This window comes from Pseudochaenichthys georgianus, chromosome 8 (genome assembly GCF_902827115.2).
Source record: "Pseudochaenichthys georgianus chromosome 8, fPseGeo1.2, whole genome shotgun sequence".
Taxonomy (NCBI): Eukaryota; Metazoa; Chordata; class Actinopteri; order Perciformes; family Channichthyidae; genus Pseudochaenichthys; species Pseudochaenichthys georgianus.
The window spans coordinates 22,459,924-22,487,688 of NC_047510.2; the positions used below are offsets into that span (position 1 = coordinate 22,459,924).

At 41.3% G+C, this 27,765-nt stretch overlaps 3 protein-coding genes across 4 annotated transcripts; all 3 read left to right on the top strand.

The window, feature by feature from the left end:
• Positions 1-384: 384 nt before the first annotated feature.
• Positions 385-9,548, top strand: tfap4 (transcription factor AP-4 (activating enhancer binding protein 4)). The gene is made up of 7 exons (XM_034088364.2): positions 385-766; positions 3,421-3,586; positions 3,679-3,777; positions 3,893-4,063; positions 4,183-4,320; positions 6,314-6,481; positions 6,593-9,548. The coding sequence occupies exons 1-7, from the start codon at positions 678-680 to the stop codon at positions 6,749-6,751; spliced, it is 990 nt and encodes a 329-aa protein (XP_033944255.1). The 5' UTR covers positions 385-677; the 3' UTR covers positions 6,752-9,548.
• Positions 9,549-11,597: 2,049 nt separating this feature from the next.
• LOC117451330 (sarcalumenin-like) lies at positions 11,598-24,357 on the top strand. Of its 2 annotated transcripts, XM_034089579.2 has the most exons (7): positions 11,598-11,676; positions 19,236-19,337; positions 19,459-19,554; positions 20,525-20,560; positions 21,797-21,913; positions 22,269-22,502; positions 22,619-24,357. In XM_034089579.2, exons 1-7 carry the CDS (start codon positions 11,616-11,618, stop codon positions 23,428-23,430), a joined length of 1,458 nt encoding a protein of 485 aa, XP_033945470.1. In that variant the 5' UTR covers positions 11,598-11,615; the 3' UTR covers positions 23,431-24,357. The 2 variants fall into 2 exon arrangements, with proteins under 2 accessions (XP_033945470.1, XP_033945471.1); XM_034089580.2 differs by lacking the exon at positions 20,525-20,560.
• LOC117451702 (sarcalumenin-like) lies at positions 24,210-26,735 on the top strand. Its single transcript, XM_034090098.1, has 2 exons — positions 24,210-24,271; positions 25,200-26,735. The coding sequence occupies exons 1-2, from the start codon at positions 24,210-24,212 to the stop codon at positions 25,807-25,809; spliced, it is 672 nt and encodes a 223-aa protein (XP_033945989.1). The 3' UTR covers positions 25,810-26,735.
• The last annotated feature ends 1,030 nt before the right edge of the window (positions 26,736-27,765 follow it).

Below are 27,765 nucleotides of genomic sequence, written 5' to 3' on the forward strand. Positions count from 1 at the left end.
TTTAAATATGTAAGGGTTAAATCTAAAGGCGCTCTTTATAAAAAATATTCTTGAAACAAGTCAAATGAGGGGAAATATACGTGTGATTTATATGTTATTAGGTTATTACCGACTGGGGGATTCGTGGATTGCTTTTATTCCACACTGCATCGCACATTTAATCGTAAATGATCTGCTAATGTTTCACTGTAATTCATATTAAATACATTTAACCCTCTTTTCAGCCATGTGCGCTGTCTTGACGCTGTATCTCTGCGCTAAATAGTCCTTTGTTTACATGCAGTCCCTCCTCTCTGCGGAAGGAGGCTTTTGGAAGTGCAGTGTGACTCCTACCAGCTGTTTCCCGCCTTGAAAGCCATCCGATCAGCTGCATACACACACACATGCACGCGCGCACACGGTCATGCAGAGGGAGAAAGCAGAGGGGAGGGAGAGAGAGAGGTAGAGCCACACACAACGAGGGAACCCCATCAGCTGGAAGTCGAGTAACATTACAACTCTCAGCAGCCTGAAAAACTACTACTTTACACAAACGAGGATTCATATCTTCTTTGAGGATTTAACTCGCGTCGGATCACGGGATTTCTGCTCTCTAAGCATATTATCTTTTCTTTTATTCAACGGAGACTGTTGCCTGTTTTTTTTAGCAGGGGGGGGCAAACTGGCGAGAGGCGAGCATGGAGTATTTCATGGTACCAGCTCAGAAGGTGCCCTCTTTGCAACATTTCAGGAAAACGGAGAAAGAAGTGATTGGAGGTCTTTGTAGGTGTGTATACATGCGCTTCACCCAGCATGCAGCTGTTTTATTATTACAAGTCATCTGTTTGGAGTAGACTGCGATGAGGTAACATGCTTGAACTGATCTGTTATTGTGTACACGACCCACTCACTGGGAGCTGCGCGCATTATTTATCACCGAACACTTGAATTATGTTGCTTCTGAGCAAGTGGTGGCTCCGTCTCAACCCGCAGCACCCCCCTGTGATGTTTTTCTGTACATTTTGTTGCGATATCGTTGTATTTTTGTGGCTAACTAACATAAACCACGTGGTTCCGTGCACACCACGCTGCTACTCTGCTCCAGAGCGCACCCCTGCTCTATTTATCCTCAAATCACCCCCAGTGTCGCCTATAGGTGCTGTGATTTGCATAAGAAAAGAAAAGATAACACGAGCGAGTGTCATTCAGTGTGAAAGGGTCTAGTTTTGCCGCACACGTCGTGCGTGTTGCCGATTTGCTCAGAGCGATCCGAAGTTATTGTGGGTAGTGCGGCCATGCTTGTGGCTTGTGCTAAAAGTGATGAGGGGGTCTGGCGTGTGTTTCCTGTTTATGGCGCCGTTTTCGTTTACTTCTAATGTGAAAATATACATATAGTTTGTAAATTGCCCCCATTTGTCGTGGCGATAGTTTAACGGGGGTTTCTGTGTGTCTTGGTCGCGCTATCGAGTCACCTCCACTGCGTCTTTTCATCCCGCACCTCTGCCATGCTGCCTGCCGCATTGTTATAATGGCGGAGGACACGAAAATCTGCTCGGAGCACGGAGCTGTTGTCGGGCGCTGTGTCGACTAAGGGGGTTTAATGGTTGGGCTTTTTTTATACATTATCTCCCGTGTGTCCGGTATACGGACATTCAGCGTTAGCGGGGAGGCAGGATAAAAAGTGGTGTTATTAATAAGGGGGTGTGTATGTCGCGGAAGGCCATCCATACGTCCGCAGCCCTGTTTGAAGAGGGAGGCGGAGTGATCTGCTGATGGATCTTAGCAGTGACGCGGGCAGTGTGGAATATGTAGTCCTGTTCGTTTTCATTAATTCCTCATTGTGAGTCTGCGGAGAATTGGTAAACAAAAGAGGAAAATCTACCAATAGAAAAGGGACATACTTTGTAACATAAGTATAATCAATCAATCAATGTTTATTTATATAGCCCAATATCACAAATGTTACATTTGTCTCAGTGGCCTTCACAGTGTGTACAGAATATCAGTATGACAATACGACACCCTCTGTCCTTAGACCCTCACATAGAGTATATATACTTACAAGTATTACGATTAAAAAATCATAAATGACTTCTGTTCAGTATGAATATTAAAACTAAAATCAATTGCTGGCATACAAGTTGCAGTCTCATAACAATATTATGTTATCAACTAATAATATTCTATTATATGTGGATGATTCGTTAGTTTATAAAATATGCGAAATATTGTCGAAAAATATGCAGACCTATTTCCTAGTGATGATGGTGATGTCTTTGTTTGTTTTTTCACAAGAAAAAACATTTACATGTCTAAGATTTAAGAAAAGGGAAGCAGCAAATTGTTACATTTTTACGTATGAATCTTTCAAAATATCAAATTTTGTTCGTGAAATGACACATTTAAAAAAAAAAAAATGGATTATCAATACAATTTCAATATAACTTTCTGATTTCATTTTAATAATTCATCAACTAATCATGTGGATGTATTGTACTATTCAGCTGTGTTTAGTTTCCTGGCACTATGACTCCTGTTTTAGGCTTCAATCCACATGGGACCCAGTCTTTCTCCTGGTTAGTGGTTGTGCCTGTGTGATATGGTGAAGTCCAAGCACAGTTGGTGATGTTTTGGCAGTGGATGTGTTGGCTGGATATGCCGCTGCATTGCTGGTACGTGTGCCTGTGTGTGTATGCACACACACTCCTTTTCCTCATCTGTGTCTGCACAATTGTTTGCACTGAGGCAGCTGAGTCAGTACAGATAAGCGCTTGGCTAGAGAGGGTCCCAGAGATACTGAGCTCGATACAGAGGAAGTTCGCTCAGAATTTCCCCTCAACTGAAGCACAGCATAATGGCAGACCATGTCGTTGGGATACTAACAGGTTCAATGCTGCTCTTTTAACATCCCAACTGGAATTATCAGCAAAGGTGGTGCCACTGTAAAGATGTTTTATCATGTGTGTTGCTTGAAATGTGTCCTGTAAAATGTCAGTCCTGCTTCAACGTCAGGAAGAATTCTCCCTCCCTAAGACCTTTCACAATCATAACATTATATTGCACAGCATACCTATTAATGTGTCACTTTAACACCTGGTAGAAAATGGCACAGTGATGGAAGAGCAGCCTTCAGCATGCATGAAAATATGGAATTGAACTTTATGATGAACGCTTATGATTCTATACATTACATGAAAGTGTTTCACTGTACACCCTGGAAAGTAGTTATTAATCGACATAAAAATTAGCTCTAAAACGTAATGTTATTTTAAAACTGGGTGCATTAATAACAATTAGATAGCAATGTGTCATTCAAGGATCGAGATCAAAGATTTTGACTATATCTCTTGCTGTCTTTGGATTTGGTTGAAGTTCACTATGTAGGCTTTATTTTGTCATTTTGTCCAACTAACCACTGCCCTTCTCTTCTCCTCCCCGTAGTCTGGCCAACATTCCTCTGACCCCAGAAACAGCCCGGGACCAAGAGAGGCGAATTCGCAGAGAGATTGCCAACAGCAACGAACGTAGGCGTATGCAGAGCATCAATACTGGATTCCAGTCTCTTAAAACACTCATCCCACACAGTGATGGAGAGAAGCTCAGTAAGGTGGGTCATAAGAGAAGTTTGGGTTAGTTGAGGCGTTATATGGAGCTGTAAGGTGCTGAACTCAACTTTTATTATTCTTCTCATTTCCCCAGGCTGCCATACTGCAACAGACAACGGATTACATTTTTGCTTTGGAGCAGGAGAAGACGCGGCTATTGCAGCAGAACAATCAGCTCAAACGAATCATACAGGTAAAAATTCACCGTGCCAAAGGGGAAAAGGCTTCATCGTGATTTCTGTCTTTCAGTATCATCAGTCTATATATTTATCTAAAATGGATATCTGATTTCTGTGTGCTCTCCCTAGGAGTTAAGTGGTTCCTCTCCCAAGAGGAGGCGTGCAGAAGAAAAAGATGAAGGGATTGGCTCACCAGACATCCTGGAGGAGGAGAAGACTGAGGACTTAAGGAGGGAGATGATTGAGTTACGGCAGCAGCTGGAGAAAGAGCGCTCAGTCAGAATGATGCTAGAAGATCAGGTAAAATGAACAACGGTTAACACAATTTCTGACAAAGGTCTGTGTCCAGACAAATACACTGGCCAACATAGTTCTGTGTGTTGCTAACTCACACTGTTATCCCCTGCTCTGTGTTTCAGATGCGTTCCCTGGATGCTCAGTTGTACCCAGAGAAGCAGCTAAGGGTACTCCCCGAGCAGGAGCCCCAGAACAAGAGCCTCGTCCATCTGCAGCAGCACAAGCTGGAGAGGGACCTTTCTCCAGACCACAGCCCACAGGTGGATACCATTCTTTATATGTTTGACTCGCACATTAACTGTTGAATCCTTCTGAGCATTACCATGATGTAGTTACATTTTTGTAGTTAGTTATCTTCCCTAAGTCTTATTTAAGAATCTGTTTACACATTTAATGCTGAAACAAAACATTTTGGAGCTAAAACAGGCATGGGGTATTTCTAGCCTCTTTATTTTTCATTAAATATGTGCCATAGACATAGACACCAAAACATCTGTCTCTGACTGAATGTGTAAAACATTTAATAATGTTAGGATTTATAACACTGACATATACAAACACATCTAAACCAAACAATACCCTTGGTTGAAATGAGCCAAATATATCAATACTTACTGTAGGAATTATGTGTTTAACATAAACATATTTTTGTACCACATCAAGTCAGATCTGAACTTGATACACAGACTTGGTCACCTTAATATATTTTGAAAACCAGTGTTTATGTTGGCCTCTTTAGTCTAAAATACAATATGTCTGCTGGCTTCATATTCCCCTCCTCCTTCTTATGTGTAGTTGCAAAATGTTTTGGTTTCTTTGAATCAATGACGCATATTGCATTTAAAAACACTTACACAAATACTCCTGAAATAATCTCAGTGTACTGTGGATACATGTGACAGTCCCAAGTTAGAGCTGTCAGCAGCTAAGACACATTTACAGTGTGTTAGATGAGCAGCTCACAAGTCTTTCTGCCCGTCTTCCTGCCCTGGCAGCGTCAGTGTCGTGTTTCTGGATGCTTACCCTAACTGAACATGATGCCAAATCAATTGGCATATGCTGTCTGCCCATCCACCTCCTGTGGCAGCTGGGCGTTGGTAGTGAAGACGATTGATACACTCTGCATTAGTCATGTGACTGTTTGTGACTCCCCAAGCGATATGACCTCAACTCAATATTGCTATGAATAATTACCTCAGTAAAAATGAACTCTTACCCAATTGCATCTACATTTTTGTTTGGATCATGGTTCCAAAACAACTAAACCTCTTGTTTGCATGTCACAATTTTACCTTACTGAATTATTGAAACTGATACCTGGAAATAAAGGAAATATGTATGCATTAGACTTTTAATCAAAAACAAAATAGGCATATTTGTCAAAACTACATCTCACGGTTATAGGATGTTATTTCGAGTATCACTAACTTCAGACTGTGAGATGTGTCGAAAGTCCTGGAACAAGCTAATGGGTGCACCTTGAGGTTAAAGGTGGGGCAGGTAATTTTGGAGAAACCAGCTCGAGTGCGCTAGAATTTGAAAATAGACACTTCCTTACAGAGCCCCTCCTCCAACACACACGAACGCGCACATGACCAATGAGGGCACCAGATAAGTTTGTGCACAGATGGAAGGCTGACAGGCAGGTAGGCCATCCAGTTATTTTAGCCGTGCCGGCTAAAATGATAGGTCGTGCTTTTTACAGTGCTACGGCTTCCACAGAGGACATTTTTTTAATGGATTTGTTGTCAAAGCACTTAAGATATTTATTGCTATCGGGATGTTAAGAGCATTCCGTGGAATGTAACAAAAAGTGTATCTCGAGCCGGTTTCTCAAACTTACCTACCCCACCTTTAACTGTGTTTGTGGTCGCAAACTAGCTTTGTCATTTTATACTTGGAGATAATTATTTAAAAAAAACTAAATATGTTTTAATTGCAAATTGTACAACTGCAGTTTCTGTGGTCTATACAGATCTACTTCATTTCAAGCGTGTTGGTCAAGCTCAGAGTGATCGAAAGCACCCTCAAAAGACAGAGGGGTGAAACAAAGGACAAAAATGTGGTTGACTTATAGATTTTAACATCTGGCCTGGCTAATATTCAATATGCTGCCCAGCTGTTTTCTCAATTGTGTGTGCAATAGTGCCTGTGTATGTGCTATTCCTTTAATATACTCCTAACCATAATCATTTATTATCACAGTGCAGTGTGGAAAAGAGAGTACTTTAAAATGTTCCTCCTTTCTACCAGGTGTCTGCCCCCTCTACCCCCCCTGCCCCTACACATCATGCCACGGTCATCGTCCCTGCACCTGCCCAGCCTCCACAGCCCCATCATGTCACTGTGGTAACCATGGGCCAGACATCAGTAATCAATACAGTGTCCACATCTCGGCAGAACCTGGACACCATTGTTCAAGTAAGACGAAAGTCAGACACAGAATTAAGACTCATTTCTTGTTGGAAATGTTCTCAGATATGAACACCAGAGGGTGCTGTTGTCACTGACATCACTTTCGTCTTTCCCCAGGCAATCCAGCACATCGAGGGCACCCAGGGGAAGGGTTGTGCCGGCGAGGAAGAGCAGCGGAGGGCGGTCATCGTCACTTCGGGTCGCGGCCTTTCTGACGCGGCAGGCTCAGACACAGCCTCAAACAGTGACGGGCCCGATGACTGTTCACTCCCCTGAGTTATTCCCTGACGTCTCGCAAGCCATACACTTCCGTACATGTACACACACACAAAGCCCAAGCAGAAACGGGCTACAGGAGGTTTCACACCAACAGCACTCTTGTTTATTGGACATTATTAGGGCTGGTAGACAGATTGAAGTACTCGTTTTTGTTTTTGTTTCAGTACACTCTTACATGTTTTACCGTGATAGTCAGCCTGAATATGTTTACACTTAGACACTCATACGAGCAGTCTCTTCTGCGTGTTTTTCTCTGCTTGTCTTAACATTCTCTGCTTAGCACCCTGATATCTCACAAACAATGGATCACTGACTGATCTATGAATGCTTCGTAAAACTGGATACTAACATCTCTGCTTAACATCACAATTAATCACCATGACTGTTCTCTTTATTCGGCCCTGAAGTCATTTGACTGATCCGCAAAACAGGAGACAAAGTTGACGAAGAGCCCGTCGCCACCCAACACCAGAGCATTTTAGTTTTAGATTAACCTCTTTTAAACCTTCTTCTCTGAGTTGAGTTGAGTTCTTTCTTGAGAGACACTGTGAGCTTGCAAAGCTGTCTCATAGAATCACCTTCTTTAGGTGTCTGGATCTAAGAATTTGATTTCTTGTGAAGTCTCCTTTTCAATATTTTGTTCCTCTAAGGCTCCCTCAGCCAGCAAATTAAGTGATTGTACTGGAAAAACACAATTTAAAAGCTGTTTTCATGGCTAACTGGTGCCCACAGAAAATGAAACTCGGGAGGAGAGAGTGCGCTTACTGGTTCACAGCTCTTCTCTTTTTCTGTTTGATTATTTGTTGCCATTTTTACTGGGCTGGGTTCCTAGTAATCCCACATATGTATTTGGCATGTTCTTCCTTTTGCTCATGGCCTGACAAAAAAGGATCAGTGCATTTCTTTTTTACACCCTCCCCCATTGAATTTAAAAGCACCTGGCTCTAGGTAAATAAGCTAATCCGTGGGCACTCTTGAGTGATTTCCACTGGTGTATGTGTGTCCCATATAGCATTTTGAATCAGCAGTTATATCCCAGACTCTGGCAGTCTGCAGCAGCACTGCAATTGCCTTGAAATGAAGGCATTTGATGTGTGTATGTGCACACGACACACATATAAAACTGACATACAATCATTTCTTTGCTCAGTCTTAAGGGCTGGTTTTTATTAAGCCCTTAATAATGTAGTTAGCTGTCCTAATGTTAGGGCATCTATCAAAGCAGAGTGTAATTGCCCTGTGAAATAGCTTGAATGTGCCATGGAGTTGACATATGCATATCCGTGCATAGATCATATGCTTTTGCGTGCTTTATGTTTATCCTACCATGCTATTTACATGTTTCTGCTCAGATCATACTTTAAGTGTTTCTGCCTGGTGCTGTTGGTTTTCGGCGTTCAGACATGTAGCTTGGATAGAGGCAGCAGCTTGCCTTACTAATAGCCCGATGGGGCAGGGAGGCACTGTGAAGCCAGCCTTAACACAGCCATGGGGTCTGAGAGGCAAACCTGAACACTTGATCTGGGTCGCTTGGTGGCCGGTGGGATTGGTTTTCCTTTGCCTTCCCAAACAGGCTTGCAAACACCCAGGTGTGTTGGAATATACAGTGCATTTCCAGTTTTTTTGTCTCTTCTTTTTGTTGTATTGTGTTTGCCACAAACCGGGCAGTTATACTTATTACATTCAAGCACTCCCCAGTTATTCAAAATGTATCCGAATACTGACTGCTGGTTAGACTTACATGTCGATTTTCAACTGTTGTCCCGTTGGTGTTCTCTACTAAAGCCAGATTTCAGATTCATTGGGGAAAAATTCCACAATGAATTTTGACATTCCATACATTTTACACATTTTTCCCTACCAGGTTACTTTTCAAAAGTGAACCCTGGTGTATTTAGAGATTACATTTAGTGCTTTTGACATATCATGCTATTTTAGAATCGCATTTAGGGACAAACTCCTTATTAATATCCCCTGCATGGATGCATAGATGGAGCTTTGAACTGCTGGACAGATAATGTGTTCAATTGAACGCAACTCATCTATCATGATTTATGTCATGGAATTGCCCTTTAAAGAAATATTGATGTCAGCTGCACTAAAAAGAGCAACGTGTCTGTCAAATCGTGGGACATCTCCCTGTCACTATGGGCAGGGGATTCCTATATGTTAAAAATGTGTTTTGCAAGCTTTGCTTTTTGTAGAGCCCGTGCTTTTTTTCTCTGAGTATTTGCATTTATTCGTTTTCTGCTGAAAACCAGAACTGTTTTATTTCCAAATGTGTTTTAAACTTTGTTCTGTGTGTTAGGAAATGTTAAGTGGACATATCAGATGAGTGGGGTGGGCCTGGGGATCATTTAATAGGGTCAACATTACAAAGCACTTACTGTACTATGGAGTTGGCCTCTTTCTTTTGCATAAAGGAGCTTCTCCTCAGATAAAGCTCTTGAGGTTATGAGTAAAAGCCGCACAGCTGTGTATCTCCTTCTCCTTCATGTCCAGACCTCCTACATCATTGTCCTGTTTGACCATCACATTTTTAGCAAAATCATATTTAGCTGTCTTATTTTTTTCTATTTTCAATATCTTTTGTACCCCGTTACACATTTGATGGCTCCCTCATCTCCCTTTCCATTCGTCTGTTATCTGTATCATTTTTTGTTAGACCTGTCAGTGCTTATGGTCGTCAAGAAGCTATTTTGTGTATTTTGTTTTTTAAAGAAATGTTTTGGGGATAAAGAGGCTTGTGCCTTTGTAAAGACAGAATAATAAAGTTTGTACTTTGTTTTTTATGCATTGGGCTCCTAGTGTGTGACTTTGTTTCTCTCTTTAAGTCTTTGAAATAAGTGTTTCACTCCAGTTCTGAGTTGATAACGGTTATTATAGCACGAATAATGACATAAGCAGCTGAATTTGTACCAGCTCCGGTTGTGGCTGGCCATCACTCAAGCACTACAGTTGATGTCCAAGTGTCTATTCCTGATTGGTGGCTGCGATATTAAAGCCCCACCTCCCTCTCTTGCTCAACAGCTCATCGCTAAATTAAGATCCACCACGTCCTGTGACAGTTAAAATGTACACAAGGGACAGTAGGTGGCATCTCCTGCCACTATCCCCTGACATGCATTCATTCATTCCAGGCCTCATGTTCACACCCTCACACATTTATCCAGCAAGACCTCAGGTGTTTGTGTCCAGAGTCTAAACCATACCTACTGGTTTTGTTTCCTATAGCCTTGATAGGTAGAGAAAAACACAACTTTTGAAGAGTTTGGAGAAATGGATAGCACAGATGTATTAAGGGATTAAGTAGTTCTTAAGAGGGTATTTAGATACATCCAAAGCTCCACTTTGTAAGGTAAAGGTGGTACATAGTACTTAAGAACCTAAGCACTATGTACTAACATAGATGACATATATCTCCCTTAAGGTGAAGAGCCTTCTGTTTCTACATTTGTGAAATAACGGTTGAAAAGTATAGTCTTTTAACAATTGTCACTTGAAAACCATGTACATATTTAACAACTTAACACCTGTTATATTCTGTGACTTTTTTCATTGTCAGAAAAAGCAACAACAAAGCACATTTTACAAACACTTTTTAAAGGCACACTACTGAATTCAGCGCCTGTCATAGTAATTAACAAAAGATAATTGTTTTAGCTCATAAAAAGCACAGATAAACAAATATTCATGCCACGTGAAGTTTCTGAGGATTAAGGCAGTTTTACGCACCAAAATGAACATGCTGTATTGTTTGGACACGCTGCCAGAGTCATTAGGGATGGACATGCTTGAGTGAGAAAGTCCTGCTATATTTGAGGATTAATTTATAGTCGAGATGTTTATTCCCTTGAATTGTGAGATTATGTTCTGCGCAGTGTGTCTGCTTGAGTGTGATAAAGCAGTAATCCGCCTAGCGTTTAACTCGGATTCTGGGTTGACTCTGGGGTCTACATTTTCCAGACATACCCTCTCTTCAGCTCTCATCCCTGTCTCTCTCACACAGTCCTTTGATGATTACTTCCCAATCTGGCAGCGTTGTGTCTAAATTAACATTAAAAGCGTATTACCTTGATGAACATTTCCTGAAAATTAGGGAGTTAAGTTGTTAAAGTTAGGTAAAGTTGTTACAGTCATTTGATCATTATTTGTTGTTGCACAAAGCAACCCTAGCAGCTGCAATTTGTGAAATATGTGATTTTGTATTAACGTTTGTGTTACTAATTTAGAGGAAGGTGATGTTCTTGTCCTTATTGAAGTGACTGGCCAGCTCACTGCACTGCCACACAGTCCATTTACCATTTACCATATTGCATGCTAGCAGCTAGCATGGCCCATTCTCCAAAGTAAAAAAATGTGTCTTAACCAACACCTCTTAAGCTTAATTGGTACGCATGTTGATACTGATTCCTACTGAGTGGTATCAATCTTCTGATCTTACTCTATGCGAAAAAGAAAAAATAACATATCCCAAATACGTTTGACTTTTAGGTCTCTAAAATTGCTGATTTCACACCAGTTTGCCTTTAATCCCATTCTATTAATGTCATCTTCTTAGAATTGTTGCTCATTTCAAACCATACCTACTTCCAGTCTATAAAACACAATTTCTTTAAAATGATCATCAGAAAGAAGTTGTTATTCAGCACTGACCCGTTTAGCCAGGTCTTTGCCGAAATATTTGCAGAGGCCCAAGCTGCAACCCCTTTAAAAATAAGTCAGCTGCTTGCACACAGATCCCAGCCCCTCCACCAGCTGGCCCTCTCTGTGCCCCTCCTCTTCAATCTGCATGCCCTTTAACCTTCCTGCCTTGGTATATATAGTCTGTGTGACTATCAGAGTTCTCCTGGCAGCCATCATGAAGGGTACAGTCGTGATCAGCTGTCTCCTGTCCCTGCTGCTTTTGCAGGCCACAGCAGGTAAGACTTTTAGTAAGCATTTTGGTCAAACATCCGTGGATTCCTCATATTTTATGTTGGGTGGTGCATTTAAGGCTCTAGATATACGTTTCCACACAAATGTTGCTAATGAATGAAACAGTGATGCAGTGTAGGTTTGGAAGTTGGTTTAAGGAATGTTAAATGGATTCCTGGCTGCTTTGTGAGCTTGATCTACTACGAAAACCTTCTGAGATTCAGAAGCTTTGATTTAGACTGTTAAACATAGATGGTTGAAAGTGTTACAGTTCTTGTGTCAAATGTTTGCGCAGTTTTTTTGGAAATGTCACTGGCTTCTAGAGTGTGTGGGGACAGAGACAGTCTTGGATAGACTGGATGGAGACAGAAATGTTAGTCCGGTCCCTCTTTGCCATCAAGCAGGACTATAATAATCCTGTCTCAGTTTAAAATTAAACTGCTGGCGCCCCGTACAAAATGACAGACTTGAGTGTCTCTTTGAATTTTCTAGTTTTTAATTGTCTATTAATTAGAATCCAAAACAAACACAACACTCTAATTCACTTGTTATGTACCAAACCTTTTGGTGACTTTACAAAGCAGAGCAGTTAAAGATCATTCAAACGAGAGTTCAGCCTCTCCTGATCACTGACAGCATGTCAGCTGTCGTAACGCATCGCACCAGCTGATGGAAAGTCTAACCAGGGAGAGAACAGCCACGCGGGAGCTTGAATGGGCAATGAACTTTGATGTCATTTATAGTTTTTCATTCATAGATGTGATCTCATTGCTTCATTTTAATTAATTTTCCACAACTTGGTTTGGAATAAATACTTATACCCATGTATACATGTGGGGGGCAACATTATCTGGACGATAACCTATAGCATCTTAAAGTACAAAGTATAAATACAAATATCAGAATGAATATGTTAACATGGCAGCAATGGAGTTGAATGTCAAGGCGACAACGATTTCTCCCAGATTGCCCGTGTTGGTGCAGACAGGTCTGCGGGTCTGGAGCAAAGCGGTTGGCATTACCCTTGTCTGTCACCCTTGTCCGTCCTTGGGTCGGCGTTGAGCTCCACGGCCGGGCCCAGGCCTCCATATTCCAGGCTGCTGTCAGGTGTCTAAGATTGGAAGGCCTCCTGAAACCCAATACTGTCCACTACAGTCTTCCCCCCCTCCTTTCCTCTCCCCTTCCCTCCTGACTCCTCACCCCTCCCAGCCCAATGCTTCCCTTTAGATGCACTGCACAGCTGCTGTCACTCTGCACTGTCACAATCGCAATTTATTCCCAGCAGTTGGCCTTATAGGGACATGCATTCTCCAGGCAGGAGGGCTTGGGCTATGGCTGCATTTCATGCCTTCATAGACCCCTTCTGCAGGCCCGTGCATCTTATGGTGGCCTCTGTCTTGTAATCTACAGCATGTGGAAACTATGTGTTGATTTGTACTCCAACAGCTGTTGGTTACGGACAATTGTGAGAAGAATCATAAACTTCTTGGTGCTTAATGTCCAATTATTTATGTTGTTGGTTGGTTCAATCAATGTCAGGAATCCATTGGAGTAGCTAACAGTGCAGAGAGTAGAAGAAAGGGTAATCTCCTTACAAAATAATCTAAAATTGACTTTCTATCATCTGATCATGGGTCATCTTATAGAAGTCCTGGAAAGCGCAGATGTTCTGGTCCAAAAAGCAAATTAATGAATTGCATATAACATCACATTTTTGTGAGAAATACAACTCAAAGCACCAGCAGGGCCTACACGTAGAAAAGTTGATGTTTTTGATATTTTACACTCGTCCCACATATCTGTCCACAAATGTAATAAATAAGCTGTGATAAACTGAAAATGATACATTTTGATGATAGGCAAGGATACTGTGACTTTTGCACAACATAGTTGAACTTGATCAACTATGTTGATAGCTTGATCATTCATTTTATGATTGAATCAGGCAAGGGAAGCCTGGTTTTATTGTCGTTCAACTTGCATTTCATGACCAACCTGATTCCATGATGCTGCGCTCACTTTCCATGAAGAAGTAAACATAGATTGCTATAGTCACGATGGAGTTATTATAAGGTTGCCAGAAATCCTAGACTAACCAGGTCTTGTGTGAATGGTGTTGACAGACCAAACGTGGATTCATACCATGTTTAGTGTCCAATGTCACATGTAATGTTTGATAGTGAAGATGTAATGAATATGTAATTGCTAAATTGCGACGCTGACTATTTTTGACAATCATTTAACAGCCTGTTTTGGAACTTGATTAGTTTTTCACACAAGTGTGTTTATACTTTAGAGGTAACTATACCCATCTTCGATACAGTAAAAAGATCTTTGTCGTCACTTTGCAGAGGGGAGGCATCAACATTTAAAGGCACACTGCTCCACGTAATCCTCTCTTAAGGCATGTGGCATGTCTGGGACATCCCTACACTGGTAGTAGTGGAAGGGACACACCAGTCATACTTAACTGCCTTACAACACACCCCTTCTTGAGACAAGCCCCCAGTCCCAAGGGCACTTAATGTCCTCTCCTGGCTTTCAAATAGGAGAGCAGGGATAGAGGTGTCAGATCAACACCTCAGGTTAATGTGCCTTTGCCATTCTGTCTTCCTGTGAGCCTGTCACTCAACTAGATGTCAGCGTCCCCTTAGAGGACTTACAGTCCGGATGTGGCTCACATAAGAAATACTCTAGGGCCATTGACAACCATTAAGTCATGTTTCTGTTTGATTGGTATCTTTTTCTTTCAAGTAAAACAAATGACACCAACAAAAGTAGTCTGTTTATAAGTATATACTTTCTGTCTGAAATATCAAAATTCCATAGTGGAACCGTACTTCAGAAGACGCATTTAACTGCACTTCTTGTGTAAATTACTGAGATACAAATACATCTTTAATGTGTCTAATTGGCAAATTTCTCCTTTTTTTTGGCCAATCTTTACTTTATTTAAAACATACATGATGGTTCAGTAGCTTCACTCGTTTCCCTGTATATTACACAATCAGATTCCGATCTGAGGGATGTGGATGTATCTGAGTCTCCACACACTGACTAAAATAGGAGCCAACCATTCTGCCCCCTCCTCTGTTCATCCTCTGACCCATTGGTGGGTCTATTTCTGACTGAGGGGGAGTACTAGCTCCAGAAGCTGCTCCACCTGTTGCCATCCGTGGCCTATCTTCACCACACCCTGCACACGCTCTGCTGACTGCTCTCACACCACTGATCCTTGCCAGAGGAAGAGTCATTTTTATAGTTCTAGGTTTCTTAAATATTCAATGGGCTTCGTTTTTAGTCAAAAGTATATGCATTATCCTTTTAGAGTGATCAGGAAAGTTGTTTTTTGTCACATTAAGGCTGTATATAACATTTGGTATTTAAAAAAACAGTGATTTTGTAAAAATAGTCCACTCGGTTTAGCTTTAAATGAAACCAATGCCTCTCCATGGATATTTCCAGTGGAACCCCCTGGCCTTTAGTAAAGGTTGCCTGAATCCCCCCGTGCTCAGGATAAATCCTCTGACTGGGGGTTCCAGGCTTGTCGTCCCTCATCATGTTCATAATTCAATTTACCTCCACTGTGCTGCAAGCAGAACATGCTCCTGGGGTTTTACACATACACAGATACCTAATATAAACAGTGTAATTGCACATGAGTGCAAATAAACACAAGCACACACATTAATGTCCATCCATGGTGTTCTTTCAACTTGAGCAACATATTTACACAGACGTTTAACATTTACAGGAGTTGATTGACATTCCTTGTGATTATTGAATAGCCTCCACCCAAGGATCTATAGTTGAGGCATGACTTACTAAGCCGCTGGTAGGCTTAACTCACAAACATTCCTACCGGATGTGCTGATGCCACCAGAATGTTTCTCCAAACTGAGGCTGGGTTGTGTGGCAACCGGCTCACTGAGGACACATGGTCCTGAGCGCAAATGTCGCGGGTTCTACTCCCTTGGCGCCTGCAGAGTTCATTTTGAGCGCTGATGCAAGGCCCGCCCTCAGCGGGCAACACTACCTCTCTGATCTTTGCAGACCTCTGTCCCAGGCCTTCCATCAGGCATCGGCTGGATTGGGAGGTGTTAACACTCCCACAGCAGTTAAAACCTATTCAAGAGCTTGTGTTAAAAGACATGACTCTTCTGAGTGATGAGTCAAGTTACAGAAGTTAACTAAGCTTTGCGGCTGAAGGGTACAGGCCTGATACGGTGAAAAGATAAGAAATGTGCCTCAAGCATCCAAGTGGATCTTCTGTTTCTTTTGAAAGCTGACTTCTCTCTTCTTTGTCAAAATCACTCATCTTGTGCCATATCTTCACTCAGTGTTGGTTCAGATGACTGAAATTCCTTTGTGTGCAGTGTTTCTCTTTGACTCAATTTGACATGCAGTTGTGCCATGACAAGTGATGAGTTGCGGAGGTTGCAAAATGATAGCCATGTATCACAAATTGTGCAACAAGATGTCACTTACTGCTGTTTCCAAAAAACATGACAAAAGACATTTTGTATTGGCATGTATCTGACCTACACTGGCTGATTTGAAATGCTTTTAATTGGTGATTATTGTAAAATTCGATTCATTCTCTTGCATTGTTTTCATACATGCTTTTCTTATCATCACATCAGAGCTCCTTAAAAATACTTAACAAGTAGCCATTTTAATGACAGATATAGATCAGTCACTGAATCTTTTTAGGGATTGCAGTATTACTCATCTTCTCCTTTTATTCTGGCTTCTAACCTTTTGGTTTCTCTTGTTCTTGCATCGTGCTGGGAGCAACATTGCACAGGCTTATTTTTAGCAGGTTGACTCGGAGAGAATCAGTGGTGCTACGTTGTTCCTTAACCAGCAGTGTGTGTCACTGCTACCACACTGCAAAAGCGCAGTTGGTGTTTTAATTAAAGCACCAGCCATACTTTGTGGGGGGTATTTTGGGGAGATATTTTCTATCTCTGCCTCAGATGTCAGAAGCCATGCTTCGGTTCATTGTATTGACTGTGAATACATTTCTTCTTCAATTATCAATACAAAACTAGTTTGCTTCAGACTTGTAAACAAACAGGCCTTCTGATATATTTCCTGTCATTTGATGCACCATTACTTCTGGCCAGAGCAATGTGCCAATATGACACTTTGCCAGAAACACTAGAATTCATTGACGACATGGCTGGTGCCGGTAATTCAGGTTAGGGTGGAGGTTGCCATGACAGTGTCTCACATATATTTACTTTACATGTCTGCATAATACAAAAATCCATTAAGCTAATATCAGGAATTAAGTAATAAGGTTAAAGACACATTAATAGGTGGCATACGTAAGTAATTATTTGGACATATTCCTTTTTGATAATAAACCTATTCTTAGTCATTTGTTTGATTTTGACTCCAAAAAACAGCAATCTATGAAATTAAATAAAACATTGTAAGCATACATGATTACAATTAAGTAGCATTTGAAATAATTGGAAGAGACTTCGAGAGAGAGAGATATAAAGAATATGGTTGTTTGTTCACATGAATAAAGAGAAAGTGACGGTTGGCAGTTTACATACAAAAATCTAAGTTTTGGGCATGTCTGCAAAAGAGTGCTTGACCTGCAAAATCAAGCATCCCTACTAAGTGTTTCTGCTTCGCATCAGTCAGGTCTGTTTGGTGTTGACCAGAGAATTGGCCAGCTGAGATCACAGGGTCGTGACCTGGAGCATCAGCGCCAATTTATCATGCTTTCTGATTGTCCATGCAGGTCTCATCATCTGAACAGGGCATCTTATTTTATAGTCTTAGTTTTATAAGTCAGCCATGTTCAAGTGTTTTTGTCATCAAGCTTAGAAGCCTGTATCAAAATCTTTTTTTATGATCAAGGATTCCTTTCAAACTATCTTTACATGTTGCCTGTGCCAGTAAACTGGATTAACTGATGTGCCGACAAGAAGTATGCTGATGTGTTCATATAACACAATCAATATTCAGATTATGCCAGACACAGACAGTATGATTTACAATTCAATGATTGCAATGAATCATCCCCATCGCTGCTATACTATCATCTTTAATACTCCTATAGCATGCTGTAAATACCTTTACAATTCCCGAACAACTCTATTAAGGGAGTGTCTAATGCCGTGGGCACACAGACCCATAACCCTTCAGGGACATTGAAGTGTGAACCAGGAAGACTTGTGTGGGAGGCGTTACAGGGGAGGCCTGTTCTGAGGCCTGGACACACAAGGACAGGCCCCACAGTGGGATGAGTCCGATAGGTGGGTAAATATAGAAGAGGAAAGACACAGGATTGCACATCATTGTCTCATCGTGTGTATTATTGATGGGAACACTCAGTCCAGCTCTGAGTTCTCCTCCCAGTCTGTAATGAAACTGGGGAAGTCTCTCTCTCTCTCTCTCTCTCTCTCTCTCTCTCTCTCTCTCTCTCTCTCTCTCTCTCTCTGCCCCCCTTATGTTTGCAGTTGCTATAAAGCCCATGGTGATGCCAAACAAATAGCGATGTTTATTTTTGGCCTTTGCTTTCTAAATGAAGAGCTGAGTAACAGCTGAGTTCTGAGCTATCTGATATGTTCATGCTCGTATGTGGACACGGCACACTGGTGAGCGGATATGTTCTCTAAGATTCTCTCTCTCGCATACACATGCATAAGGGGGTGAATAGTCATTGAAAAATTAGACATGTGTATGTTGCGGGGTGCGAACATTTAAGGCACTTTGGGGGAAAAAGCACCAAATGGCATGTATGCACAATCAGGGAAAGTCACCCATTTTATTTGGATATAGAACCTTAAAAACCCAAAACTGTAAACCATCAAATACTTTGTTCCTCTCTATAGCCACAAAGTCATGAACATATATTTGGGTGGAAACTATTGGGTTAATTATGTACAAAAACAATAAATAAATGGATGGATTTGTAGGGAAAAAACCGGGTGAAGTTATGTCTTGTTCACAATGCATGATTCAATTTCCCTCCGGCCTCTGCATGTATCATTCAGAAGGAAATGGATGTCGCAGAGTACGTCTGGCACAGTGTCATCACGAACAATCAATAGGGTTTTATGCATAGCTAGTTATCATTTTTACCCGACCCAAACACTTTATGGGAGGCTATCATGCAATAACCTTTTTGTATTTACAAAAACAAACCATGAGACAGAGAGGTAGATGGAAATGCAGGAAAGACGATGTAGCTGCAGAGGAAATCAAGGCTCAGGTTGGAAACAGTAGACAGCTCAAATATATGCTGTCTCCCACTTCTTATTATCAAATATGTGTGTCACACTTAAATTCCAAGCAGTGTTGATATGTATATACAGGATGCATTGATTGACTTGCGTCCACAAATATCGGCACTGTTGGCCTCTGTAGCATAGCTTAGTTGAACATGTCTGTCATTAGCCCCAGTGGCAACTTCATAATACAAATCACTGGGTTGGTTTGCACCATATCTGGAAACCTGGCCCAACTTCCATTGTTCATGTTGTAATTGAAGACAACATGAACTTGAGGACTTAAATCAAGTTAAATGTTGTTTTTACAGAGGAAGAAAAAGTAGAAGACTTCATCTCCGCCCTCAGAGACAGATCTCACATCGATGAGACGCTGCGGCTTGCAACTGAGGACAAATCGGGAGACTATGCAGGTGAGGATCAAAGATACATTGGATGTGTTTTATGGAAAGCTTTTAGCTTGCCTGTAACTGGCACATTTTACTCAGTAAAGCATCTTTATCATCCTTTCCTCTCTCTTTTCTTATCCTTCAGTGGCCATTGAGAATTTGCGGAAGATCTACCACTCATCCATCAAGCCGATGGAGCAGGCCTACAAGTACAATGAGCTGAGGCAGCACGAGATCTCAGGTATCAAAGAGGGTTGGGATATGTCTGCACTTTGTTCTGATGTGTGGGTTTTAATGTTTGGGTTGCTCTAGTGACTGGTCGGTCGACTTGTTTGTACAAACACATCACCCTTACTCCATCAACAACACATAACAGAAAGATCTTCTTCTTTCAATTCTTGGATTTTATGGTATGCGATCATCTTTTTCTGGGATCTCAGACTCACTGTTTTATGAGGGTGAGGAAAGAATTGTGTATAATTTGTTTTTAAGTTATATATACAGGACAGGTAATATATTAGCTTTAAAATATTTCTTCCCCTTTTCTTCTATTTAATTTCCCATTGCCCTTGTTTGATTCTTAAATGATTTTACACTCCTCAATTCTCCTCCAGAGCGACACTCTGAGCTGCATACTTAACTGTCAAGAACAAACTTTACTTTACCACAATGAAATAAAGGTCGCCCTCTTGTGGCTTTTTAGGCTTGGCATACATGCAAACTTGTCAAATCCCTTTTGTATCATGCCTCCTAATCTGGGACATGCACAGAAATTCTGAGGGGATGTTGTTTTACCGACAAAAAGGGGCAACCACTCAGATTGTAGGTGTCATCCATCAACAATGTGTACTTAATCTTTCCTCAAGAAGGGCAGCCCAGCCAAAAAATGGCATATGGGCTGTTGCTTGGGTAACTTTAGCCTGGGCTTGTGCTTGTCTCTGCTCTTAATTAAACTATTTTTAAAATGAGAGTAAAAAAATATTCACACAAAATCCCCTAGACAAAAAGGGACACCATCTTGGACATATCAGGTCAAAGATGGTACTGTATTCCCAATTTCCCACCCATTCCTGCACATTGTTACTCTACCGCTCCAGGAGACCTCACTCCCTCATTCCTCACTCTCACCCACCTCCTGTTCCACTCACTTCTCTGAACTCTACCCTTTACTGTCCCGTTTCCCCATTCCCTCCACTCCCCCCATCTAACAGCATACCCCGGACGAACCCTGGGGGATTCAGACCGAGGTGGGTGTCGGCGGGGCTTACCTGTGCATGGCACTGCCTGAAGTGCTTAGCCCCTTCCTACCCCATTCATTTGTCCTTGTACATTTGTGAGTCAATTGGATGGATACCATTTTGGGGTTACCCAGATGTAACATTTCAGATTAGGTTTAGTTAAAGTGATCCATAGGCAAAAGGCTCAACCCATATAGAGCAAGATATGCAGCAGTTGTATAGCCTAATCAACATGGATTTACTTTTCCTTGATTTACTGATTCACAATTCCAACCAAAACCCCAATCCAATACAAAATAATGAAAAGGGAAGAAATGTAAATAAAAGGTTTACTTAAGAATTAAAAAAAAAATGAATATGGTTTGGTCATCACATTATCTACAGTATTTACAGATGACAAGCATAACATTGTGTAGTTAGGGTTCACATTGTAACATTTGGAGGGGGTTGCATGTGCAAAACACACATGCTTGAGTAGGGGACACTGGCAGGAGGTGATGGGAGTGAATTGACTGACTTTTTGTCCAAAATAGTATTATTTAGGCTAATATAATCAGGGATGGCTATTTTGACCTTTTTCTTTGTATCTTTTTGGATGAAATGTTCTCTTCTTTTAATTTATCTTCTTTTTGAATTTTTTCATCTTTTTGAGTTCTTTCAGCCTTGGACCACAAGGTTCTGACAGAACTTTCCTGCGCCCTAGCACACTAAGTCCACTGACAACACACATGGCAGCTTGTTAGAGACACACAGATTGCTTTGAAAGCAACGTTGTATGTCAGAGGCACTGCTTTGACGTGTGGTACTAAAATATGGCTGCCTCTTTTTTGTAAAATGTCTTCTTATGCTATTAAAAAAGCATTGCAGCTTTCTTTCCACAGGCATCTTTCTTTTTATTTCCATTCTCAGTCTGAGGAAATATTTATTTCCGTGCTCTGGATTGAGAGTGACAGTGTTGTACTGACATGCTTCTTTGGTGTTCTCAGACTTCAAATATAGTTCATCCCAAAAACAACCACAGGATTTTTTCCGCATGGATAGAGTGTTGTTAAGCTAGCCAAGCACATATTGACTTCTTTTGGCTATAATATTAAACAGCTCAAGTTCTCAATCTCCCAAATCCTATCATGAGTGGTTATTTTGTAATTATTCACATAAAATTTGGGATGAACTTGAGACGTTCTTTGTCATTATTTAGCCACCCTGCTGAGATTTTACCCAATCTTGTCTTTCCTTGCCTAACAGATGGAGAGATTACCTCCAAGCCCATGGTGCTGTTCCTGGGACCCTGGAGTGTAGGAAAGTCCTCCATGATCAATTACCTCCTGGGCATGCAAGATAGCCCCTATCAGCTCTACACAGGTATGTTATACAGATCAGCAATATCATCTTGTTGTTGTAATCCTTTGTACTATAATCCAAAATAAATGAAGTGATCTCTGACAATTTAGTACCATTACTCAGTTGATCAAAAATCGCTATAATCAATATTTTAACATAACAATATTTGAATGACAATGTAAAAACAATGTGATGATGGAAAAGGGTCACTCGTGTCTTGAATCTGCAGCTTCACTTGGCTTTGAAGAGATTTAAATTTAGTTTTGGCACATAGTTTAACACGCAACTTTTTTGGTTTACTTTCACAGCTTTCATAGCATCGTTTTTCAGCAAAACATATTTTGATACTACTCCCTCTTGTTTTCCTTTTTCTCAGGAGCTGAGCCTACTACCTCTGAGTTCACTGTGATTACGCATGGGGAGAAGATCCGCTCAGTTGAGGGTATTGTAATGGCAGCAGACAGCTCTCGGTCCTTCTCTCCCTTGGAGAAGTTTGGGCAAAACTTCCTGGAAAAGCTGGTTGGTATTGAGATGCCCCATAAGATGCTGGAACGTGTGACTTTTGTGGACACACCAGGAATTATTGAGAACCGGAAGCAGCAGGAGAGAGGTAAACAGAGAGCTTTACCTTAGTTTGCAAATGTACACAATCCAACATTTCAAACACAAAGCAATCTGGCTGCAACTCAGTATCTAGGGGTTTACATATTCTCTTCTTCTGTCCAGGCTATCCCTTCAATGATGTTTGCCAGTGGTTCATTGACCGTGCTGACCTGATCTTCGTAGTATTTGACCCCACCAAGTTGGACGTAGGCCTTGAGCTGGAGATGCTCTTCCGGCAGTTGAAGGGCCGTGAATCCCAGATCCGCATCATCCTAAACAAGGCTGACAACCTTGCCACCCAGGACTTAATGAGAGTCTATGGTGCTCTCTTTTGGAGCTTAGCTCCGCTCATCAATGTGACCGAACCCCCCCGTGTCTACGTCAGCTCTTTCTGGCCATATGACTACGCTCCTGACACCAGCCGTGACCTCTTCAAACGGGAAGAGATCTCTCTCCTGGAAGATCTGAACCAGGTGATTGAAAACCGCATGGAGAACAAAGTTGCTTTCATCCGCCAACACGGCATCCGCGTGCGCATTCACGGCCTGCTGGTAGACCGCTACGTTCAGACCTTTAAAGAGAAGATGAGCTACTTCAGTGACCCTGAACTAGTCTTCAAGGAGATCGTAGATGACCCAGACAAGTTTTACATTTTCAAATCCATCCTAGCCAAGACCAACATCAGCAAGTTTGACCTGCCCAACCGCGATGCTTACCGTGACTTCTTTGGCGTTAATCCTGTCACCAACTTCAAGCCCCTGACAGCTCAGTGCTCCTACATGGGTGGCTGTCTGCTGGATAAGATTGAGAAGGCAATCACCAATGAGCTGCCCGCCCTTCTGAGCAGCATTAACTCAGGCAAGCAGCCTGGCCTGACCTCCTGTGAGGCTACGGGATGTGGCGAGAAGCCAAAGAATCGTTATCGAAAGAACTGAGGAAATCAAAATAACTTGAGTGGGTGAAGTAAGAAGAGAAGGGGTCGGGTGGAAGCCACCCTTGCGTTTGTCAGAATGCCTGTATTGATGAAGAAGACAGAGGAGAAGGGAGATTAGTGTTTGTTTTTTTCCTCAGGATAATATGGGGAGTTGCATTTAGGGACTGTATTAATGAGACAGATAAAAGAAGGGAAGGGTCATTGTTTGATAAGGCAGCTTAAGGACACACATGCTGAAGAAATAAGAAAATGCCACTAATCACTGAGTTTTGTTCAAATATATGCCCTTCTCTCCCACAGGGTTCTTTTGGGTGGTGAATTAATTATGTAAAGAAGCACAGAAATGAAAAAGTAAAAATTCAGTAAAATCTTGATAATCCTGAGACTGAAAACAGTCAAATACCAGCTCCCTTGTATGTGAATAAAATGGGAAAAAGTGGAAACAGAAGTTGCAAATTTGTGTTGTAAAATCTTGAGAACTGCATTGCAGAAAGTCAATTCCATAAACTTCAAAAGCCGATTTTGAAGTAGTCTTTTTTGTGGGTGCTATAAGCCTTTGCATTTGTCATCCAACTCTTGCGTTTGACATAGATTAACTTTAACAATGCATGTTAGATCTTATTTAACAGATGCATGTAATTCCTGCTAGCATAACGTTTTAAAAATAATATTTCCTTATGTAACTGAAACCTGAACCAACCCTGCCATGCAACAAATAAGGCCTTTTTTTCTCCTTTCATTTTATACGCTCATCAGTCCTGGTTGTTGACAACTTATGACATGGGCACTGTGATAGAAGCAGAGTTCAGGGTTCAAGGGTCAGACTCTTCAGAGCGGGCTGGGTATGTTAATTTTGCTTCACTTCTTAACTGTTCTTACTGTTTTCTGTATGCGTCTATAAATTTGCCAGTCTTTGGCAGGAATTCAATACTGTGTTATGATTTTCTTTCCCCTTGAACAATAAGCTTCACAGCTTCTTTTAGCTGAATGACCATGACAAACAAAGATGGAGGATGTGTTTTGATTAAAGCTGTCTTATTCAACCATTTATTTTGCAGGATAGAAAGCTATTTATTGGTTTGAATGTGTAATTATTCCAAATGGGCATTGAAGTAGTCTGTGTAGGTGTACTGAATACTCCCTGCTTTACATTTGTATAAACTACCACAACAAGAATGTGTTTTCCTAGCTTGCAAAAGCCGGGCTGCAGGTAAAGGTAAAGTTGAGGACTTCTGAGTTGACCCCTGACCTCTGTGGAAAGAAGTAAGCTGACAGAAGGACTACTGACATTTACATCCACCATATTTTACAATGACGCATGTAGTAGATGCAAATTCTTATGTAAGCCTACCTCAAACAACTTTCCATGAGTATGGCATGGTAAATCTGCTAAAAATAGATTGACATTTTGGGTACAAGTGTTTGGCCAGTCGCAGTAACTTCGAGAAAATGGGTTGCTAGGCAGATAGCAGAGACTCAAGGAACTTACTGCTGCCAGCCCAGAAATAGTTTTGCACATCGTTTAAACTCTGCCTAAACTGAATTTAACATAGGCCTACTATACATGTCGCCTGCGGGGTTCTGTAGGTACAGGTAGGCGGACTTTGTTTTTCCTAACCTAGACATACGTAGGCTATATGTTTCCAGACTAAGCTAATCTACGCTAAATGTCTGCTAGCTACACAGACATAAATGTGGTATCAATCTACTAAAACGTCAAAACTATTGCCTTAATTAACCAATTTCCAAATAATCAAAGGATAGGTAAAGAGTAATAGGCCTACCCATTGTAATACATATAATACATATACCCCCCCGTGTCTACGTCAGCTCTTTCTGGCCATATGACTACGCTCCTGACACCAGCCGTGACCTCTTCAAACGGGAAGAGATCTCTCTCCTGGAAGATCTGAACCAGGTGATTGAAAACCGCATGGAGAACAAAGTTGCTTTCATCCGCCAACACGGCATCCGCGTGCGCATTCACGGCCTGCTGGTAGACCGCTACGTTCAGACCTTTAAAGAGAAGATGAGCTACTTCAGTGACCCTGAACTAGTCTTCAAGGAGATCGTAGATGACCCAGACAAGTTTTACATTTTCAAATCCATCCTAGCCAAGACCAACATCAGCAAGTTTGACCTGCCCAACCGCGATGCTTACCGTGACTTCTTTGGCGTTAATCCTGTCACCAACTTCAAGCCCCTGACAGCTCAGTGCTCCTACATGGGTGGCTGTCTGCTGGATAAGATTGAGAAGGCAATCACCAATGAGCTGCCCGCCCTTCTGAGCAGCATTAACTCAGGCAAGCAGCCTGGCCTGACCTCCTGTGAGGCTACGGGATGTGGCGAGAAGCCAAAGAATCGTTATCGAAAGAACTGAGGAAATCAAAATAACTTGAGTGGGTGAAGTAAGAAGAGAAGGGGTCGGGTGGAAGCCACCCTTGCGTTTGTCAGAATGCCTGTATTGATGAAGAAGACAGAGGAGAAGGGAGATTAGTGTTTGTTTTTTTCCTCAGGATAATATGGGGAGTTGCATTTAGGGACTGTATTAATGAGACAGATAAAAGAAGGGAAGGGTCATTGTTTGATAAGGCAGCTTAAGGACACACATGCTGAAGAAATAAGAAAATGCCACTAATCACTGAGTTTTGTTCAAATATATGCCCTTCTCTCCCACAGGGTTCTTTTGGGTGGTGAATTAATTATGTAAAGAAGCACAGAAATGAAAAAGTAAAATTCAGTAAAATCTTGATAATCCTGAGACTGAAAACAGTCAAATACCAGCTCCCTTGTATGTGAATAAAATGGGAAAAAGTGGAAACAGAAGTTGCAAATTTGTGTTGTAAAATCTTGAGAACTGCATTGCAGAAAGTCAATTCCATAAACTTCAAAAGCCGATTTTGAAGTAGTCTTTTTTGTGGGTGCTATAAGCCTTTGCATTTGTCATCCAACTCTTGCGTTTGACATAGATTAACTTTAACAATGCATGTTAGATCTTATTTAACAGATGCATGTAATTCCTGCTAGCATAACGTTTTAAAAATAATATTTCCTTATGTAACTGAAACCTGAACCAACCCTGCCATGCAACAAATAAGGCCTTTTTTTCTCCTTTCATTTTATACGCTCATCAGTCCTGGTTGTTGACAACTTATGACATGGGCACTGTGATAGAAGCAGAGTTCAGGGTTCAAGGGTCAGACTCTTCAGAGCGGGCTGGGTATGTTAATTTTGCTTCACTTCTTAACTGTTCTTACTGTTTTCTGTATGCGTCTATAAATTTGCCAGTCTTTGGCAGGAATTCAATACTGTGTTATGATTTTCTTTCCCCTTGAACAATAAGCTTCACAGCTTCTTTTAGCTGAATGACCATGACAAACAAAGATGGAGGATGTGTTTTGATTAAAGCTGTCTTATTCAACCATTTATTTTGCAGGATAGAAAGCTATTTATTGGTTTGAATGTGTAATTATTCCAAATGGGCATTGAAGTAGTCTGTGTAGGTGTACTGAATACTCCCTGCTTTACATTTGTATAAACTACTACAACAAGAATGTGTTTTCCTAGCTTGCAAAAGCCGGGCTGCAGGTAAAGGTAAAGTTGAGGACTTCTGAGTTGACCCCTGACCTCTGTGGAAAGAAGTAAGCTGACAGAAGGACTACTGACATTTACATCCACCATATTTTACAATGACGCATGTAGTAGATGCAAATTCTTATGTAAGCCTACCTCAAACAACTTTCCATGAGTATGGCATGGTAAATCTGCTAAAAATAGATTGACATTTTGGGTACAAGTGTTTGGCCAGTCGCAGTAACTTCGAGAAAATGGGTTGCTAGGCAGATAGCAGAGACTCAAGGAACTTACTGCTGCCAGCCCAGAAATAGTTTTGCACATCGTTTAAACTCTGCCTAAACTGAATTTAACATAGGCCTACTATACATGTCGCCTGCGGGGTTCTGTAGGTACAGGTAGGCGGACTTTGTTTTTCCTAACCTAGACATACGTAGGCTATATGTTTCCAGACTAAGCTAATCTACGCTAAATGTCTGCTAGCTACACAGACATAAATGTGGTATCAATCTACTAAAACGTCAAAACTATTGCCTTAATTAACCAATTTCCAAATAATCAAAGGATAGGTAAAGAGTAATAGGCCTACCCATTGTAATACATATATTTCCGAAATGTTAACTCATGGACAATAGCTAGTCCAGTTCCCTCTCCCTCACTAACCCCATTTGTTTACCTTACTAAATACTGAAACATAATGAAAAAGATAAGAAACCAACAAACGTTTGTTTCCCTTGTTTATTTGATTGTGTGTGCTCCACTG

Excerpts from the sequence above, each read along its gene's own strand:
- LOC117451330 (XM_034089579.2), top strand. The coding sequence starts at position 11,616 with ATGAAGGGTACAGTCGTGATCAGCTGTCTCCTGTCCCTGCTGCTTTTG. Across the intron at positions 19,338-19,458 it reads CAAATCGGGAGACTATGCAG|TGGCCATTGAGAATTTGCGG; the intron begins GTGAGGATCAAA and ends CTTATCCTTCAG. Across the intron at positions 20,561-21,796 it reads CCTGGGGGATTCAGACCGAG|ATGGAGAGATTACCTCCAAG; the intron begins GTGGGTGTCGGC and ends CTTGCCTAACAG.
- LOC117451702 (XM_034090098.1), top strand. The coding sequence starts at position 24,210 with ATGGGCACTGTGATAGAAGCAGAGTTCAGGGTTCAAGGGTCAGACTCT. Across the intron at positions 24,272-25,199 it reads GACTCTTCAGAGCGGGCTGG|AGTAATAGGCCTACCCATTG; the intron begins GTATGTTAATTT and ends GGATAGGTAAAG.
- tfap4 (XM_034088364.2), top strand. The coding sequence starts at position 678 with ATGGAGTATTTCATGGTACCAGCTCAGAAGGTGCCCTCTTTGCAACAT. Across the intron at positions 767-3,420 it reads GTGATTGGAGGTCTTTGTAG|TCTGGCCAACATTCCTCTGA; the intron begins GTGTGTATACAT and ends TCCTCCCCGTAG. Across the intron at positions 6,482-6,592 it reads ACCTGGACACCATTGTTCAA|GCAATCCAGCACATCGAGGG; the intron begins GTAAGACGAAAG and ends GTCTTTCCCCAG.